The 18,703-nt window shown below is 38.8% G+C and overlaps 1 protein-coding gene across 9 annotated transcripts in view; it reads left to right on the top strand.

The window, feature by feature from the left end:
* GATA1 (GATA binding protein 1) overlaps nucleotides 1-16,962 on the top strand; it is a 31,352-nt gene extending 14,390 nt beyond the window's left edge. For 7 of the 9 annotated variants that reach the window (XM_081953940.1, XM_081953941.1, XM_081953937.1 and 4 more), the window contains 5 exons: nucleotides 1,190-1,389; nucleotides 2,533-2,925; nucleotides 4,220-4,365; nucleotides 13,817-13,942; nucleotides 14,305-16,962. In XM_081953940.1, coding sequence (XP_081810066.1) covers nucleotides 1,227-1,389; nucleotides 2,533-2,925; nucleotides 4,220-4,365; nucleotides 13,817-13,942; nucleotides 14,305-14,619 — 1,143 coding nt within the window. In that variant the 5' untranslated portion in view covers nucleotides 1,190-1,226 and the 3' untranslated portion in view covers nucleotides 14,620-16,962. The other 2 variants (XM_081953944.1, XM_081953945.1) reach the window with 2 other exon arrangements.
* The last annotated feature ends 1,741 nt before the right edge of the window (nucleotides 16,963-18,703 follow it).

Here is an 18,703-nt window from a genome sequence, read left to right as displayed (position 1 = left end):
ATACAGAAAGGATTTTGATAAAGTAGAATTAAAGTTTATCGGGAATATGAATTATTTCACCTGGTTGATTAGTTTGGTGAAATATAAGCAGACCCTATAAGAAACAATGGGTAATTTAAAAAACAGTTCAGGAACAATAATAACAAGCTGGAATATTCCTAGAGCAGTGATGGCTAATCTTTTCCGGAATGAGTGCCCAAAGTGCAAGCACGTGCGCAAATGTGCTGCCCCCCCCAAACACCCAAAATGCAATGCATGTGCGCCCCCCGCACGCGCCCATCCCCACCCCTGCACATGCCCCGCCCCTGAACACGCGCATGCTCCCCCCTCATGCGCCCCACTCCCGTGCATGCGCGCCAGAGACCCGACAATCACCTGGCTATTGTGAGGCCCACACACATGTGCAGTGGAGCTGAATTAGGGCAACGGCTCGCGTGCCCACAGAGAGGGCGCTGCGTGCCACCTGTTGCACGCATGCCATAGGTTCGCCATCACAGGCCTAGAGGACAGAGAAGGGTGACAATGATGGTAAGGAGTTTAGAGTATGAGAGAAGTGTGAGAAACAGTTGTAGGTGATGGTACACTTTCCTTTCCCACAGAAGAGGGAGAGACTGGATAGCTAATAGAGATTATATTAGTAAATTTTCTGCTATGGGATGTTCCAATAATGAACCTGGGATTAGACTGATAGAACGCCCCAAGTGCCTGCTGATTCAAACATTATAGCCTGTAAATTGCGCCATCTGGAGAGACATTTTGAAAACCATTAATTTGGAAATTTTCACATTACGCAAGGAAATGGAAGATTTTTCAGGAATAATTAGTCTTTACCTCACCATATGCTTTACGAGTTCTATAGGGAAATTTAAAATTAAATCCTTAAAAATGCAATGTTTCATAAGTGCAGAAATAGATCCCAGAGTTCCAGTTCCTATCATCCCTCTAAGCAAATGCTTTTGCAGCCTTGGCAAATTTAAGAAGTGTGCGTGGACATGAGCTTCCAGAAATCCCCAGCCAGCGTGGATGGCTGGGGAATTCTGGGAGTTGAAATCCACACGGGTGAAAGTTGCCAAGGCTGAGAAACACTGCTCTAAGTACTAAATTCTGAAATAATACTTGATTGCAACAATAGTATTGTTATACCTAGCATTTTCTGTTTTGTTTGACAGCCTCTTTTTTTTAAATGTAGGTTTATCGTTTGCGGAAGAAAGTTCTAAGACAAGACAATGGATTACTCCAGTCACGATTCTGCCCCACAATACATGGAGTCCTCTCATTTGCAAGGAAATGACGATTCAGACCTTTTCTTTACGAGTCCTGAGGGCATTGATTGCAATGCTGTGCCCACATATTTCTCTCGCATGCCTGAATCCTACAGGCACTCTCCAGGTAGGTGTGAATGTAACAACTGGAAGAGGTTAGGCTTTGCTCCATTGAATCCATGGATGGATGCTGTATTTTGGAAACGGATCTGTTTTTAAAGAAAGGCTTGGACACCTCAATTTCGTCTGCAGCTTTTTCCCAATTTCAAGTCATACAGAGGTTTACACTAAAGCCAGTGATGGTGGTCATTGTAGCCTAACACATGGGAGGATATCATCTTAGGAAACACTCTTCTATTCAATCACGGGTGGTTGTGCAAATCTGTTGTGTTGGCAAAATTGCTCACTAAATTCTCAAAATTATTTTTGCTATGGCTTTCTTTGCTACAAGCTAGATTTGAGACCCAGCATTACAAATGAATTCAGAGCCTAGCACTGGTAAGCCTTAGCTTAGATTAAATTCTCTTGTAAGGCTCCTTTTTTAATCATAATATTTTTGCTGTTCTACATAATGTCAACAGGGTTGAGAGATTCTGGCTGCTTGGCTGATATTACCTAAGTTCACACGCAATGTTCAGTTTAGTGAATTGTATAAACACAGCCATTGTGGTTTATAAACCAGAGTTTATGGCTAAGTATCCTGTGTGTATAGCCAGAAAATGTGATTTATTCAACAAGCCACGTTAAAAAAGATTGTGGCTTAGCATCATGTGTAAACCCTAACTGTTATTGTTGTGTTTTCCTACTGTAGACTGTTTTTCTGTTGCAATCTTTTCCAAACGTAACTAACTGTTAAAGCCTCATCATATTGAATCTAAAAACCTGGAATTCTAATATAAATAATTTTAGACTCTATAAAACACATAGAAATGCAGAGATACTCATGCACATACGTTTGTATGTTTATGTATATATACTTGTGTGCGTGGCAACCATGCTTTTCTTTCATTTCCTGTTTGGAAATCTGTCAAGCTTTTCTTCAAATGCAATCAAAAGCAGGTGCATTTGTTGTTCAGATTAGACTGTGGAAACCGTGCATAGCACCTTATCTACTACATATCTTTCATTAGGCAGTGTACTTTTTCCTTAGTCTATATGCGTGCAAACACATGCTCACTATAGTGTTGTTATTTCTTGCATATAATTATATCACCACCATCATCATCATCATCTCTACATACACTACTATTATGTTCCATCTCTACAACAGTGCGGCAATTATACCCTCTTCTCAATGGTTTGCAATGGGGGGACAGCCATCCCTACAGCACAGCAACCTGGGTCTCCAGTGCCTCTGGGAAAACCCACACTGGACTTCCTATCTACACCTCTGCCACGTCCTCCTACCACACCCTGCATTCACCACCTTCTCCCAAGGACCTTTCCCCCGATGGCAAGAGCAGCCCCAGATATTTGGAGATGTTGAAGACAGAACGGATCAGCCCCACTCATGCTGAACTGCTGCCCCTCGGGACCTCAACTGGCGCAGCCCTAAGTCCTTACGCTATGGGACAGGAGTATGGATATTTCCCGATGCCTGGAAGCCCCCTGGCAACTGGATATTCCCCCAAACTCCGAGGGACAATGCAGCTCTCCCCCAGTGGTGAGATCTTCTGTTGGATATTTTTGATGTTATAAAATAATTGCAGGTTTGGTATACTAGAACCCTAATCACAGGCTTACTTTGTGCTAAAAATATGTGCCATATGCACAGTATTAACATACAAACAAATAAATAAACTGGAGTGTATTTTTTTGGCTGCTATGGACATGGATTTTAATTTTAAAAAATTATTCTGAGTTTCCAATGTTAGCAAATCCGGTTATGTAGCAATTTGGATTTGATTCTAAAAAGATGCTTTGGAGCAGTCTGAGAAATGAACCAAACACCCATCTACAATATCTTAAACCTGTGTCTTTTCCAAGAACTGCACACTGGATTCTCTAATAGCAATAGCAGCATTCTAAGAATAATACGAACAGAACAAATTCTATCCAAGTATAATCGCCTTGTGTCACAAATTATTACATTATATAATGAGATAAAATACACATTTCCCAACCTTAATCTTGTTTTGGCTAGCCCCCCCCCCCCCCCCCCCATGATCCCAGGAAAAGATTCAGCTATTGAACAGATTTGCAGACAGCTGTTACCTTCATAACCTTGCACACTCCAATCTTTTTGAAATTAAATCTATTAAATCCATGGCATTGCCCCCAAGAGCTCCACAATGCGATTTCTCCCATTTGGAATCTCATGAGGACAGACCTTTCCTGTTCTACTGTAGTAGAGGTACTTCATGAACATTGCAACATTAAGAGCAGATGCCACTCCAGAGAAAGTCCATCTGCAGCTAAATGCAAGATGATGCCTGTCAAATGCAGCAGGATGTCTTCCGAAACCTTTCATGGTTGAACAGGTCATGGTTGGGTGATGAGCCACGGTGGTGCAGTGGTTAGAGTGCAGTACTGCAGGCTACTTTTGCTGACTGCAATTTGGCGGTTCAGATCTCACCAGGCTCAAAGTTGACTCAGCTTTCCATCCCTCCGAGGTGGGTAAAATGAGAACCCAGATTGTTGGGGGCAATATGCTGACTCTGTAAACGGCTTAGAGAGGACTGTAAAGCACTGTAAGGTGGTATATAAGTCTATGCTATTGCTAAGTGCTATTTAAGCCTTGTATATTCAAAGCAGAATCTTCTTCCTGATTTGACAGCTCATTCTACAAAATAGGTTTTACCAATTTCTTGCCCTCTCCTAAACTGCCCTTCTCCAGCACAACATTGTTTCAACAAGAACAACAATCTTTCCTAGAAGTGAAAAATCATATCGTATCCTCCCACCTGAACTACCATGTTATCTTCTACTTGAACGTCTGTTTCCACCTCTTTCCGCAGAGGCACGTGAGTGTGTGAACTGTGGAGCCACAGCCACCCCACTGTGGAGAAGAGATGGCACTGGCCACTATCTTTGCAATGCCTGTGGGCTCTACCACAAGATGAATGGCCAAAACCGGCCCCTCATTCGGCCCAAGAAACGCCTGGTAGGTCAACATTCGCTCTCCAGCAAGTGGATACTGCTCACCCTTTTAAGAATTCCATCTCAACTTTGCAACTCTCTGCTTATTTAAACAGTGTCATTTTTAAAAAATACATGCTCTTTTAAATGCAGTAAATGATTGTAGCAAAACCTGGCACCCTCAGACCAAGCTAAAAATGGTTGCCCATCCATCCTTCAATGGAGAATCGTCTGGGTCAGGAGTGAAGTATCCCACTTTTACAGGGCAGTGTGCTCCTGTGTTGGGAAACATAGGAAAGGCCTGGCTACTTTCTGCCAATGTCCCTTTCACATTTCATCATGATGGGACCTTGAGCCAACTCTCTCTTGATGCTTTTACAAGGTGGGCAGGTGATAGCTAAAGTCCTTTGATATCACATTGCCAAAACTTTGTAGGTAATAAACAGCTTATGAATTGGATCTGGAAGATCTTTGACAATCATTACAGAACTGGGTTTTCAAACACTAGTTGAGAAATATACTATCAGGGTTCCAAGTAATACATTCATACAGAACAGAACTCCGAGGCAGGTAGATTCCTCAAATAATAGTTTTATTGGATATATCATATTGGCACAGGCTGGTGTAAACCGATTCTGAATGTTCCCATGGTTTTCACCTAATTAAAAGTAAAAGTTTTGTCTCTTCCCCAAACAATCAGTCACATGGTTCAATCAAGGTGTGTGCAGTTGCCGGGTAACTTCACTGCTCCTCTTTCCAACCACCTGTGGGAATGTCCTTGGTTCTCTGGAGAAGGTATTTTGTTTTGTCTACAAAAACCTTAGCTATCTCTATTCCCCCCTCTCTATCCCTCAGCTCCAGTGTGGCAACATTGAAGTTTCAAAATGGCCTTAGTTCAGTTTAGGGTTGACATACATTCTACCAGATTCTACTGTGAATTTACTGTATGGATTAAGTAAACATCATATGGTCTACTTGGGACTTTAGCTTCAACCAGTAGAAATTTCTGTAGATATTTAGATTTTTTAAAATTAAATATTCTGAGTTCAGTGTTGAAAGGGCATTCTGTGGTTTCCATGATCTGCCATGGTTTTCTTCCAATCAACTGAATAAAATCTCAATGCCTCCTCTTGGGGATATATTTCATATCAACCTTCCTGGGAACAATCACAAAGTCAAGTTTATGCCTCTCTTTGGAAGGAGAAAGGCATTATAGACATTGCTGTCTTTCTTCCCAATAACACATATCTAAATGAGTGAATCTAATTGTACTGTTGGCTTCTCTTTGAGATCTTAGCTAGGCATAAGAGGTCTTCCCTCTCACCCAATTCTTACTGCCCTGCTGTATTATTAGAAATTAAGACTTTTAGCACAACAAAGAATGTTGTCACTTGATGCACCCAGCCTGTCGCTGCGCTACCACGGGTTTTCTGGTTACTCCAGATGACCCGTTGAATCCTGATCGTTTGGACGGTCCATTGGACCCAAGCTGTCCCGAAGAGACAGTGGGAGGTAAGGGGAAATTCCGGGGGACCCAGAGACACTCGCAAAGTCTCTGGAAACCCTGGTGAAACCCCTTTTTGCCTGCGGTCAGGAGCCAGCCCCCGGGCTGCCAAAGCGGCTGACGGCTCCGTGAAGCAAGAGCAGGAGAGAGAGAAAGCATGCCGTGGTTTGGTGAGAGTACTTGAAGAAAGTTTTTCTTTTTTGCTTAAATTATACAGAGGACACTCTTAATTTGGAAGATTAAAGGAAATAGAAAATAACCGATGACTTAGCGGCGGGTTTGAATAGAGCTAATTGAAACCATTTGGGCTTTTTGTTCTTCCCTTTTTATTTACTGGAAACCAGACGGGACTTTTATTACTGTTGTTACAATTGCGGTTGAAGCTCTCTTTATTTTTAACTCCCCCTTCCTTATTTTTTCTTTTTTTTTTAAAGCGACTTTATCAGAGCCTTTTTTCTTATATACCTTTTAATGCCTGAAAGATTTTTTTTTTTTCCTCTTTGTGCTGAGCTTAACTTTCTCTTTTAGGCAGCGCTTCGAGGGGCTAGGGACTGGATACATTTTAACACTGTTACTTTAACACTGCCATCTAGCGGACTTTGAAACATTGTTGCCAATTCCTACAGCTGGGATTATTTTGAGAAAAAGACATTTATTCAAGGTCAGGACCTGATAAGAAGCAAGGAACACAGATGGTTTTTGCAGGCTGTTCCTTGTGGAGCTGTAAGGTCTGGAAACTTATCTTGGAAGACTTATAAGAGAAAACTGGAGTGACTTTGGAAATTACATCAAGTGTTTATACTATTCTCCTGGGGATGTGATGACTTTTTCCCTTTTCTAGTTGGTGCGTGTGTTGTTTCTTTCTTTCTTTCTTTTTTTTTTGAAGTCCTGGAGCCTGGAAGCGCTGAACAATTTTTTCCTTCTTTTTTTTTTCTTCCTTGGTCTGCAATTTTTTCTTTTTCCATTTTTCTTATTTCCCCTTTTTTTTTCTTCTTGAAATAACAGAGATACATTTTTTTTTCTTTCTCTCCTCCCGCTCCATTTACCCACCCTTATTTTTCTTATACAGATTGTCTTTTTCTTTCCCTTCCCACCCACTTTCTCTCTGTGCCCCTTTCCCTCTTCTGCCTCTCTCTTATATCCTATATCAAACCTTGCTTTCTCCCCCTATTACTTTTATCTAACTACTATACACTCTCTTCCCCTATTTCCCCCCCCTCCCTCTTTTCCCCTTTCTACCTTCTTTTTTTTTCTAGTGTTAACTGCAATTGGACTGAACCACAAAACGAAGAAGAAGAGAGAGTAAAATAGCAAGATGAGTAGAAAGCCAACACCAGTGGGTTCTACAACAACAACCCCTGCCTCCTCACCGGCAGGAGGACAAAGATCAATACAATCTATGATCCAACAGGAAAAAGAGAAGACCATATCATTAGATTCAATTATGCAAGCAATACAGAAACTTCAAACAAGCTCTGATGAAAAATTTGATACACTTGTAAAGAAGTTGGACAATGTGGAAACGAAGATGGAGAACATAGAAAAAAAAACAGACGAAGCAGAGAGAAATATAAAAGATATACAACAGTGGGTCAAAAAACAAGAAGATGTTATGCAAAAAATTGCTGAAAGAGAGAAGCAGAGAGAGAAGAGGGATGAAGAGTTTGATTCCAGATTGAATGAAGTGGAAACAGAAAGCAGTGTAATAATTGGACTGGAGATGGAGCGCTCTGAATATTTTTTGAGGTTTCAAAATATAGTAGAAGAAAAGGGTGAAAATCTGCCACAAATAATATCCCAAATTCTCATAGAAATACTAGGGATACCTGAGGAGAAGATAATGGACGGGATAGATGAGACATTTCGAGTTAACACAAGATATGCAACGAGGAACTCCCTCCCAAGGGAGGTCCATGTAAGATTTACGAAAAAAGCACTAAAACTACAAATCCTGCAAAACACAAGAGATAAAAAACTGCAATACAAAGGCAAGGAGATTGCAATTCTTAAGCAAATACCAAGACGGGTGAGAGAGAAAAGAAGAAAATATCAATTCTTGACTACAGCCTTACTTAAAATAGGAGTTAACTATAGATGGTTGATTCCGGAAGGCCTCATGTTTGTATGGAAAGGACAGAGATATAGAATTGATACAATTGAGAAGGCAGAAGCTTTCTACACAGAACATTTGAGAGGAAAGCCAGAAAAGCCTGGAAATGAAGAGCCACCGGTGCAACTGCTGGATCTACCCATAACCGAAATTGAGAGGACAGAGGGTGCTGTAGGTGGAATTGACATTGAAGAAGGTGCTGTTGGGGGTGTAGAGAGTAGAGCACAACGGGAACCAAGATCAACTAGAGCTATAAATCCTATATATAAAACATAAGGATGGAAGGAATAAAATTACTCTCAATTAATATAAATGGACTTAATTCGCCATGTAAACGAACGAAAATATTCCACAAATTAGGGAAATTAAAATTAGATATAATTTGCTTACAAGAAGTACATATTCAACAAAGTAATAGTCATTTATTAGTACAACCAAAACTGGGAAAAAACTTTACTTCGTTAGCGGACTGTAAACAAAGAGGTGTGACCTTCTACATTAAAGATAAAATCCCTGCGAAACAAATCTACACAGACGAAGATGGAAGAATTTTAATGGTGGAAATAATGGACAATGCTAGGAAAATACTGCTAATTGGAATTTATGCCCCTAATGAAAAACAAGATGACTTTTATAAAAAAATTCACAAGAAAATTTCTGATCTAGACTATGCTGACATTTGCATGATGGGAGACTTCAATGGTATTGTAGACCAGAAACTGGACTATAAGACCCACAAAACAACAAAACAAAATAGAAAAACACTCCCAAAGTCCTTCTTCAGGATGATGGATGAAATAAATCTAAAAGATGTGTGGAGAGAAAGGAACCCCATTAAAAAACAATATACCTTTTATTCAAATAGACACTCATCGTTCTCTAGAATTGATATGATTTGGGCTTCAACGGGCATATCCAGCAGCGCACTAGATGTGGAGATTGAACCAAACATCTGGGCAGACCACAATCCAATGGCAATAGGTTGGAGACAACAAAGAAGAAGATCGAGATGGACACTAGATAACAGGATATTGAAAGAGAAAGAATTTGTAAAGAAAATGGAAAAAGAATTGACTTTCTTCTTTAAAGAAAACAAAAAAGAAGATACGTCTTTACAGAATCTTTGGGATACAATGAAGGCCTTTTCTAGAGGTTTGATAATAGACTATATAAGAAAGAGAAACTTAAAGAAAAGACAAGTGTCTAAGGATCTAGAAAAAGATTACAGCACATTGGAAAAAGAACTACAGAAATCTCCACAAAAGAAAGAGATTAAAATAAAGATGGACACAATAAAACACAAACTTGACCTATTGGAAAAGGAGGACCTGGCCCAAAAAATCAGAGGCGCCAAACAGAACTATTTTGAAAATGCAAATAAACCAGGCAGATGGCTGGCTTATAAACTGAGAAAAGAAAGAGAGACCAAGAAAATACTACAACTAAGAGATGAACAAGGACAATTGCATCATGGAAATATGGAAAAAAGGAAAATTATTCAAGATTACTATGCCAAGCTGTATGAACAAGAGAACATAGAAGAGAAAGAAGTGAAACAATATTTACAAAACGCCAAACTCCCCCAAATACCAAATGATACTAGAACTATATTTGAAGATAAAATAACAATGATGGAATTAACTGAGGCCCTTAAAAGACAAAATAATGGGAAGGCCCCGGGACCGGATGGCCTTCCTGTGGAATTCTATAGAACATTAGAAAAATCCTTGGCCGTTCCATTACTAGAAGTCATGAATGAAGTAATGATTGAAAGTAAAATACCTAATTCATGGTTGGAGGCATATATTACATTAATACCCAAAGAGGAGGCAGACCATACGCAAATTAAGAACTATAGACCTATCTCCTTGTTGAACTCAGACTATAAACTATTTGCCTCAATACTGGCAGAGAGACTGAAAAAATACCTAAATGGGTTTATCCACCCGGACCAAAATGGTTTTTTACCAAAGAGGCAAATTAGAGATAACATAAGGACAATTCTAAATACCTTAGAATATTATCAGGTCCACTCTGAGAAGCAAATGGCTTTGATTTTCTTGGATGCGCAGAAAGCCTTTGATAACGTGAATTGGACATTTATGACTCAACAAATGGAACAAATGAATTTTGGCAAGAATTTTATTCAAGCCATACAAACGATATATCACAAGCAAACAGCCAAGATAATGATAAATGGAGAGCTGACGGATCCAATTGAAATTAAAAGAGGTACGAGACAAGGCTGTCCACTGTCACCACTGCTTTTTGTTTTAACATTAGAAGTACTAAATAGAAAGATTAGAGAAGAGGAAGAAATAAAGGGAATGATCATTAAAAAGGAAGAATACAAGTTGCAAGCATTTGCTGACGACTTAGTCTTCATCCTTGAGGAGCCATTTCAATCTGCACCTAAACTGATAGGAGAAATCGAGGCGTATGGAAAAGTTGCAGGTTTAAAAATAAACAAAGACAAAACAAAGATTTTAACAAAAAATATACCCCGAAAACAAAAAGAAGAATTGGCGGAAAATTTGGAAATGCAAATCACAAACAAAGTTAAATATTTGGGGATTCACCTAACAGCCAAGTGCAGCACTCTCAAAGAAGATAATTATATTAAATTGAAGCAACAAATTGTAACAGACTTGGCGAAATGGAAGAATCTTCAATTATCAATGATTGGTAGAATCGCAACAATCAAAATGAATATCTTACCTAGACTGTTATACCTGTTTCAGACTATTCCAATTAAGTTGGGGAAAGGATATTTTGAAGAATTAAATAAAATAGTGTTGAAATTTATATGGCAAGGGAAAAAAGCAAGAATAAAATGTAAATTGTTACAAGATTCCAAATCAAGGGGAGGGTGGGGTTTACCTGATTGGGAGTTATACTATCAGGCAGCTAGTCTGATGTGGATCAAGGAATGGATAATGCTAAGAAATGATAGGCTTTTGAATCTAGAAGGTCATGACTTGCTGTTGGGATGGCATGCATACTTATGGTATAAAGGAACTAAAAAACATGGTTACTTTAGAGACCATTCTATAAGAGAGGCTCTGTTATTAAACTGGCAGAAGGTTAAGAGGTCGCACTACTTGAAAATTCCAGTCTGGATATCAACTATTGAAGCCTTTTCATATCCAATAATATTTAAAAGGGAAGAAGCAGTTAGATATGCTGAATTATTGAATGCAGAGGGTGAACTTAAATCTATACAAGAATTGAAACAAGAAGGTATTGAACTCAATTGGTACTCATATGTGCAAATACATTCTAGATACAATGAAGATCGAAAAAATGAGGGTTTTTATGATAAACTGACTGAATTAGATAAAATTTTAACAGGTAACGATGAAAAATTAATTAAAAAATTTTATGATTATTTATTAGAGGTGAAATTATATGAAGAACAAGTGAAAGGAACTATGTTAGCCTGGGGAAAAAACTTTGGACATGGGATTGATTTAGAAAAATGGCAAAAATTGTGGACTCAAAATTATAAAATGACAATGTCAACTGCATATAAAGAAAATTTGTATAAGATGTTTTATAGGTGGCATTTATCCCCATCGAGAATAGCAAGAATGTCGAAGAATAAGTCTGAAAAATGCTGGAAATGTCAACATACACCCGGCACATATTACCACATGTGGTGGACTTGTCCTGAAGCTAAGAGATACTGGACTAAAATACACATGTGGTTGGAGAAAATGATACATAAACATATAGACTTGAAACCAGAACTTTTCTTATTGGGAATAATACCAGAAACATACAATAAAGACTTGAAATATTTGATCATAAATGTCTTAACAGCTGCTAGAATTGTATTTGCTAAATACTGGAAAAATGAGAAAGTACCAACAGAGGAGGAAATTGTTTGGAAGATAATGAACTGTGCAGAAATGAGTAAACTTACATTTGAAATTAGAGAATTAGAGGATGAGCAATTTTATAAAGTATGGGACTTGTTTTATCAATGGTTGGATAAAAAAACTTGGAAGTGAATCTTTTCTTTTTCTTTACCCTATCTTATATGTAATAATAATAGAAAGTTATACTTAATGTTTTGAAAAAATCTCTCTCTTTTTTCTTTCTTTTTTTTTCTTTTCTCTTTCTATACATATTAAGCCTTTATTATGAAATAGACCATTTACTTATACGAGATAAGAATAATAATGTATTTAATATGTAAGAGTGAGATGATTTAAACTGTTAGGTATGATTATGGCTGGTGACTATTTTATAATATAAAATGGAATAATGATGATGTAATGAACAATGGATGTGAATATAGATTAAAATATTTAATGACTACATGGATTGACAAATAATAATGGGAAATTAAATTTGGAGTTGAGGATGATTGGAAACTTTAAGATTAATGGAAAATAGAAATGTCTTATATGAAGTAATGAGTTTCTTTTTTTCTTTGACTTAATCTCCACTTTTATTTTTGAGAGAATGGTGATACAATTTTATAAAGACCTATTGTTACCTAGTACATAATTGTAGAGATAAAGAAATAAGGGTTGTCATAAAAGAAAGAATACTATGGTAACTTGAACATGCAATGCTCAATGAAATATTTAACTATATTTAATGGATAATTAGTGAACGCATCCTTAATTGTAAAAACCATCGCACAAAAACTTGTAACCAAACGACATGCTTGATGAAAATGTGTTTTTTTTTTACTTCCCTGCTCTTGTATCTTATGTGTTGTCTTGTCTTTTTAAAGAAAAATAAATAAACATTTTTAAAAAAAAAAAAAAAAAAAAAAAAAAAAAAAAAAGAATGTTGTCACTTTTCTCATCTCGTTAGGAATCTGTGGGTTTAAAAACCTGACTTCTAATAGCAAGTCATGGATGGTTTGGGGACAAATAAATCAGGAAGTGAGACAAGAACTTTTATTATCTCTATTACAAAGGAACAGAACAGGAACAGGAAACTTCTGACCTCAGCAGATACAATAAAGTTCAGTGTCATCTAGTGGCTAGGCAATAGAGTGGCCATCTCTTGCTTTCACAGACATGTGCAAACATTTATATATTTATTCAATTCTATAGCTGCCCATCTCAATTAATGACTCAGGGTGGCTTACAATTCAAATATATACAGTACATATATACATACATCTCACCATAGTCTAAATCCCTGGTTAAGCTTACTATATCTCTTTAGTAACAGAATTCAGGTTGTACTATTAATTACAGCAACTGAGACTGTAATTAAAATTGGGGAAGGGACGGGATCTGACCACCAATTAACATCTCAGTTGTTTTGATTTGTTGGGTACCTTTGCAACTGACTAGACCCCCTGACAATAACTTTAAATACAAAACATATTCCAAATTTTAGTTTTTACTATTTTAAACTTCAGAGTAGGGGAAACAATATTGAAGTTGGAGAGAGCCATCGAAAGGGGGGGGGGAGAAAATGTATAAATGATTCAATATTTATAACAATTGCTCTTTTCAGAGGTAAACTATTGAATCCTAATAATTAAACACATTAGATTTTAACATTAACTCTCTGAGGGGGATGGCTGGTTGAGAAGTGTCAAATATAAATGAATACATTTTCATGAAAAAGCCTATATTTTTTAAAATAAAAAAAAACAATAAAGAGAAAAGTGACATTATTTAAAATTATTTAAAATTCTTGCAAATATCTTTTAAGATCTAGCAAATAATTTTGATTTCACGGACCTCTGAGAGAATCTTGGGGAATCTCCAGGAGTCCCTGGATCACACTTTAAGAAATGTTGCTCTAAAGAAACACAATGGGCCCTGGGTATCATTTTCAAAATTAATAATGTGAGTATCTATTTCTCCTCTTTGTTCCACGATGCAGATTGTCAGCAAGCGAGCTGGAACGCAGTGTAGTAATTGCCAAACTACTACTACAACTCTTTGGCGCCGCAACATGAATGGAGAACCTGTATGCAATGCCTGTGGCCTCTATTACAAACTGCACAATGTAAGACAATAGGAAGAGAGTGGAGGAGGGTATATGTACATGAAAGAGAGGTGCTTGAATGGGTGAGTGGGAGTTGGTTGCTTCCAGGAAATACTGAAGAAGGTTCCAAGGGTAAAAGATATGGGTGTTTATTGTCCTTACATGCCATGTAACTCCACACTGTTGCTCATACCCCAACCATTTAGCAGACAAGAGGCATGGTCCTAGATTTAGGCTGAGAGAATAACATCTTATCATAATGTAATTGTATTGTTTTAAATGTATTATAATAACATAATACCTCTGAATATTATTGCCAGATGAATTTTCTCTGAGATCTTAATCTCACCTTCATTTTTTTCTCATATTGATACCATACCTAGGTGAATCGCCCCTTGGCAATGCGCAAGGATGGGATTCAAACAAGGAACCGCAAGGTCTCTTCTGCCAAATCCAAAAAGCGCAAAGGAAATTCTGGGGAAACCGCAATCCCCGCAAACACATCCTTGGAGATGATGCCGTCTTCCTTGATGGGGGAAGAAGCTGCTGCCCTTTATCCTCTCAGCCCCATGATGCTACCAGGACATTTGCTGCCCTTTGGAGCCAATCCTCATTTTCTAGGATCTCCCACAGGTTTTCCTCCACAGGCTTCCCCCGTCCCACATGGTTCCCCAGGTGTGGTCTCCGCTCTGGTGTAAACAGCCTTGTAGCCTGTGCACGCACACACAAACTTTTACGCACACAAAGACTTTGGGAACGCAAATAGGGAGAAGAGTCTCCTAAACAAGGATAGCCTTTCGGCATAACTCCATTAACAGTTTTGGCCACTTGAAAATGGTTCCTGTGGGTGAGAACTGAGATTCCCCCAGGTTATCACAGCAGACAGAAAGTAACAGTGGGGAAATTCATACAAATAATGGAAGAGCTGGTGATTAAGGGGCAAAACTGTTTTCTGGGAAAGCAAGGGATCCTTTTGAAGGACCAGGATGGATTGTGGAAAGCTGCCCCCCGGGGGGAAAAACAATTGCTGACTATAGAAAAAAATCATGGGGAAAAAATTAGGCTCACATTCTGGTTCCCAGGATCAATACTTTTTTATGTGTGAAAGTTGAATTGTTTGTTAGTTTCTTAATTCAGGAAGTCCTCAAAGTTTTGCCATTTTATTATACCCCTTCATCAACTGTTCATGCCAATTCGAATGCAGACTGAAGTAAGGTAATAATGCTCTAATAATCCAACTCGCTACCCCACCCAGAGGTGGGATCCTACTGGTTTAACAACCGATTCGCTGAGCATACGCAGTTCAGAGAATACTTACCTTCCGGGTTGCTGCTTGGGAAGGAAAACAGCTGAGGCGCGGCAATCCACTCTGCCACGCGACTCAGCTAAGAAGGTAAAGGTAAGTAAAGCGCAGGGGCAGGCAGGTGGGCCCACCCGAACCAGTCTGAATTGGTAGAATCCCACCCTTGATCCCAGCCCCCTAAATCTGTAAATAATCAGCTCCGTGACTATTTTCTTTCCTATCCACTCTGCAAGATATGCATTGTAACCCAGATGAGTATTTCTGACCCCAGAAACAATCTGTACCTGCTTCTCCTTACAACGAAGTATTTCTTGACGCATGGCATTTGTGAAAGCACTGTGGATGCGGGTGGATGTTTCACCTTGACTGCATGGCTATAGATCTATCCCAAGAATTTCTCCACCATCAGCTCCACTATTGTCACCACTTGGCTTATTGAATTGGTCCATCATCAGCAGGAAGCATCGTTTTGAACATTGCCATTTACTTCATATTTGGGAGGCTGACAGATACAGAACTCCAGTCTGTTGCTTGTGAAAATTAGGGTCTTACTGATTCCAGTTGCCACCCGATGGAGAACTGATCCTGCCCTTCTCATTTAGACATTCACTTTGGTTATATTTTAACTTCCCTATATGATCAAGCCTCTGATATGTTCCATACGTGACAAATCTTGGACATTGCAGAATGACCATTTTGAAGGAACATCCTCCCAAAGGTTAAAGCCTATTTGTCCTCACAATTTTCATTCCAAGGACTCGCTTGTCAAATACACGTTTTGTGCACCAGCAGTGTGTTTGGGGACTTTGGTTCCTTCTTTATTTGAAATCGGACTCCACTTTAAACTGCTTATCTCAACAATAGTTCTGAATCAAGAAATGGATTGGTGATTTTTTTTTTTTGTGGCTCTTTTTAAAAGGTCCATTGGTATGTTTTGAATCTATGAAGAAGGAAACATTTCTTAACTGTTTAAACATAACTAAACTAATCTGAATAATAGCGCTTTCTTTTTAGCCCATTTCTTTGTGAATAGAAAATCCACTTAGATAAAGTAGACCAAAGTTTACTCAGGATTATTTGCAAGAATCTTAACTCCCAACAGTGGCAACTAGGTGATCCCCTTAAATTCTCTCATAGATTCATTCCTTTCTTTCTTTCTTTCTTTCTTTCTTTCTTTCTTTCTTTCTTTCTTTCTTTCTTTCTTTCTTTCTTCCTTCCTTCCTTTCCTTTCCTTTCCTTTTCCTTCCTTCTTTCTTTCCTCCCTCCCTCCCTCTTTCTTTCTTTCTTTTTTTCTGTCTTTCTTTTCTTTCTTTTCTTTCTATGACTTCTCTCTCATCCTTTTCTTATCATGCCAGCCCACGCCCAAACACATCTGTCCAATATCACTATATTCTTCCCTTGATGAGTTATTTTTACTGTACTCTCACCTCTGAACCACTGCAGTAGAGGAAAAGAGAGGACATATCATGTTCTGGCTAAGACACTTACAGGATTTGCCTTTTTTTTTTACTCCAATCTCTTTGCCAGATTTACATATTTGCTGGGTTTATATATTTCTATGGATTTTCCCTTCTATGTTAACGACAGAGGGACAAGGTTGAAATGCATTTCTTCAGAGGCAACGTCAGCCTGACATGAAGAAAGTTCCCCCAAAGAATGAGTGTCGCTTAAGTGTCTTTGAAAAATATTTTTATCATTAAATGTATGTTTTAAATAAAATCTCATGGGGAAATGGGAAGTACTTTTTTCTTTATCTTCTCTGTGATGCAAAAAGAATGCTATCCCTTGATATTCTAACAGCAGAAAATTGACTAAATGACAGCCTCCTTGGGCAAATTTAACGGGAGATGGTTGAAAATGTTAGTTGATTTGTGGTAAGTGATCATGTTATTGGCAAGCTAAATTGGTTTGGGTACGTGGGAAAACATGCTAGTTATTGTGGGGTCACTCAACCTATAGCTCTTCAATGAATGATCTTTCCTGAGCACTAAGCACAGAGAGCAAATGCAGAGAAATACTAGCCACGCTGCGCTTGATGGATATCAACTGGCATACGGTAGCTCTAAAATAAAAGATAAGAAACCCAGCAATGAATCCAGCAAATACAGCTTATTGGAGCAAGGATCAAATCCAGGTATCTTCCCCCAGAACTCAGGTTTTCCTTTAATTCAGAGGGGAGCAGAGTTCAACGTTCAGTGTTGTTGAATACAATCATCATTGGAAGTATGGTCCACACTGAATTTACTGAAATGCATCAGAACACTGCATCTTCCTTGCCCACCCGTGACTTACGACCACAATTGAGCCCAACACTTCTGTTACTAAGCAAGGCAGTTGTTAAGTGAGTTTTGCCCCATTGTCAGCTCCCAATGTCATACTGAGAGAAGGAGGGAGAGTGCATTCCATGCATACTGTTGGCTGAAGTTGGATCTCAGATTACCGCAGCAGGCTTGGGAGGGGTGCATCTCATTGGGGGAATGTGATTTATGACACAGACTGAGGGGAGGGAAGGAACAGGGTTGAAGTTCAGCTATAACTCAAACAAAGCTTAGACCTGACTGTCTGTAAGGTTTCCCAAAAATGTCCTAATTAATTCATGAGTATCAAGTCAAGTTTCAATACAAAACTAGTCATTTATTAGGAGCATCATCATAGGCAAGATCTTTTCACAGCCAGGTCTAAGCTTTGCTTGAGTTATAGCCGAACTTTAACCCTGTTCCTTCCCTCCTCTCAGTCTGTGTCATAAATCACATTCCCCCAATGAGATGCACCCCTCCCAAGCTTGCTGCCGTTATCTGAGATCCGACTTCAGCCGACAGTATGCGTGGAATGCATTCCCCCTCTTTCTCTCACTATGACAACATTGGGAGTTAACAACATCCTTTCTTGCCACAGTTGTTAAATGAATCACTGCAATTGTTAAGTTAACATCATGGCTGTGAAGTGAATCTGGCTTCCCCATCGGCTTTGCTTGTCAGAAGGTCACAAAAGGGGATCACATAACTCGGGACACTGCAACCGTCATAAATATGAATTAGTTGCCAAGCATCTGAATTTTGATCACGTGACCATGGGGATGCTGCAATGGTCGTAAATGTGGGAAATGGTCACAAGTAAACTTTTTTCAGTGCCATTGTAACTTTGAACAGTCACTAAATGAACGGTTGTAAGTCAACCTTATTGCAATGAGTTTTGAATGCACTGAGATGTATCTTCATAAGAAAGAGTTTTCTGAGCATGTATGAAAAGTCTTCTTCTGAGTCACTGATTAATCACAATCAGAGGTGGGATTCAGCAGGTTCTGACCAGTTCTGGAGAACCGGTAGCAAAAATTTTGAGTAGTCCGGAGAACCGGTAAATACCACCTCTGACTGCCCTCGCCCCCATCTATTCTCTGCCTCCCGAATCCCAGCTGATCGGGAGGGAATGAGGATTTTGCAGTAAACTTCCCCTGCCACACCCACCAAACCATGCCACGC

This window comes from Natrix helvetica, assembly GCF_964273705.1.
Source record: "Natrix helvetica genome assembly, chromosome: 1".
Lineage (NCBI taxonomy): Eukaryota > Metazoa > Chordata > Lepidosauria > Squamata > Natricidae > Natrix > Natrix helvetica.
This window is presented reverse-complemented; position numbering and strand designations above follow the sequence as displayed.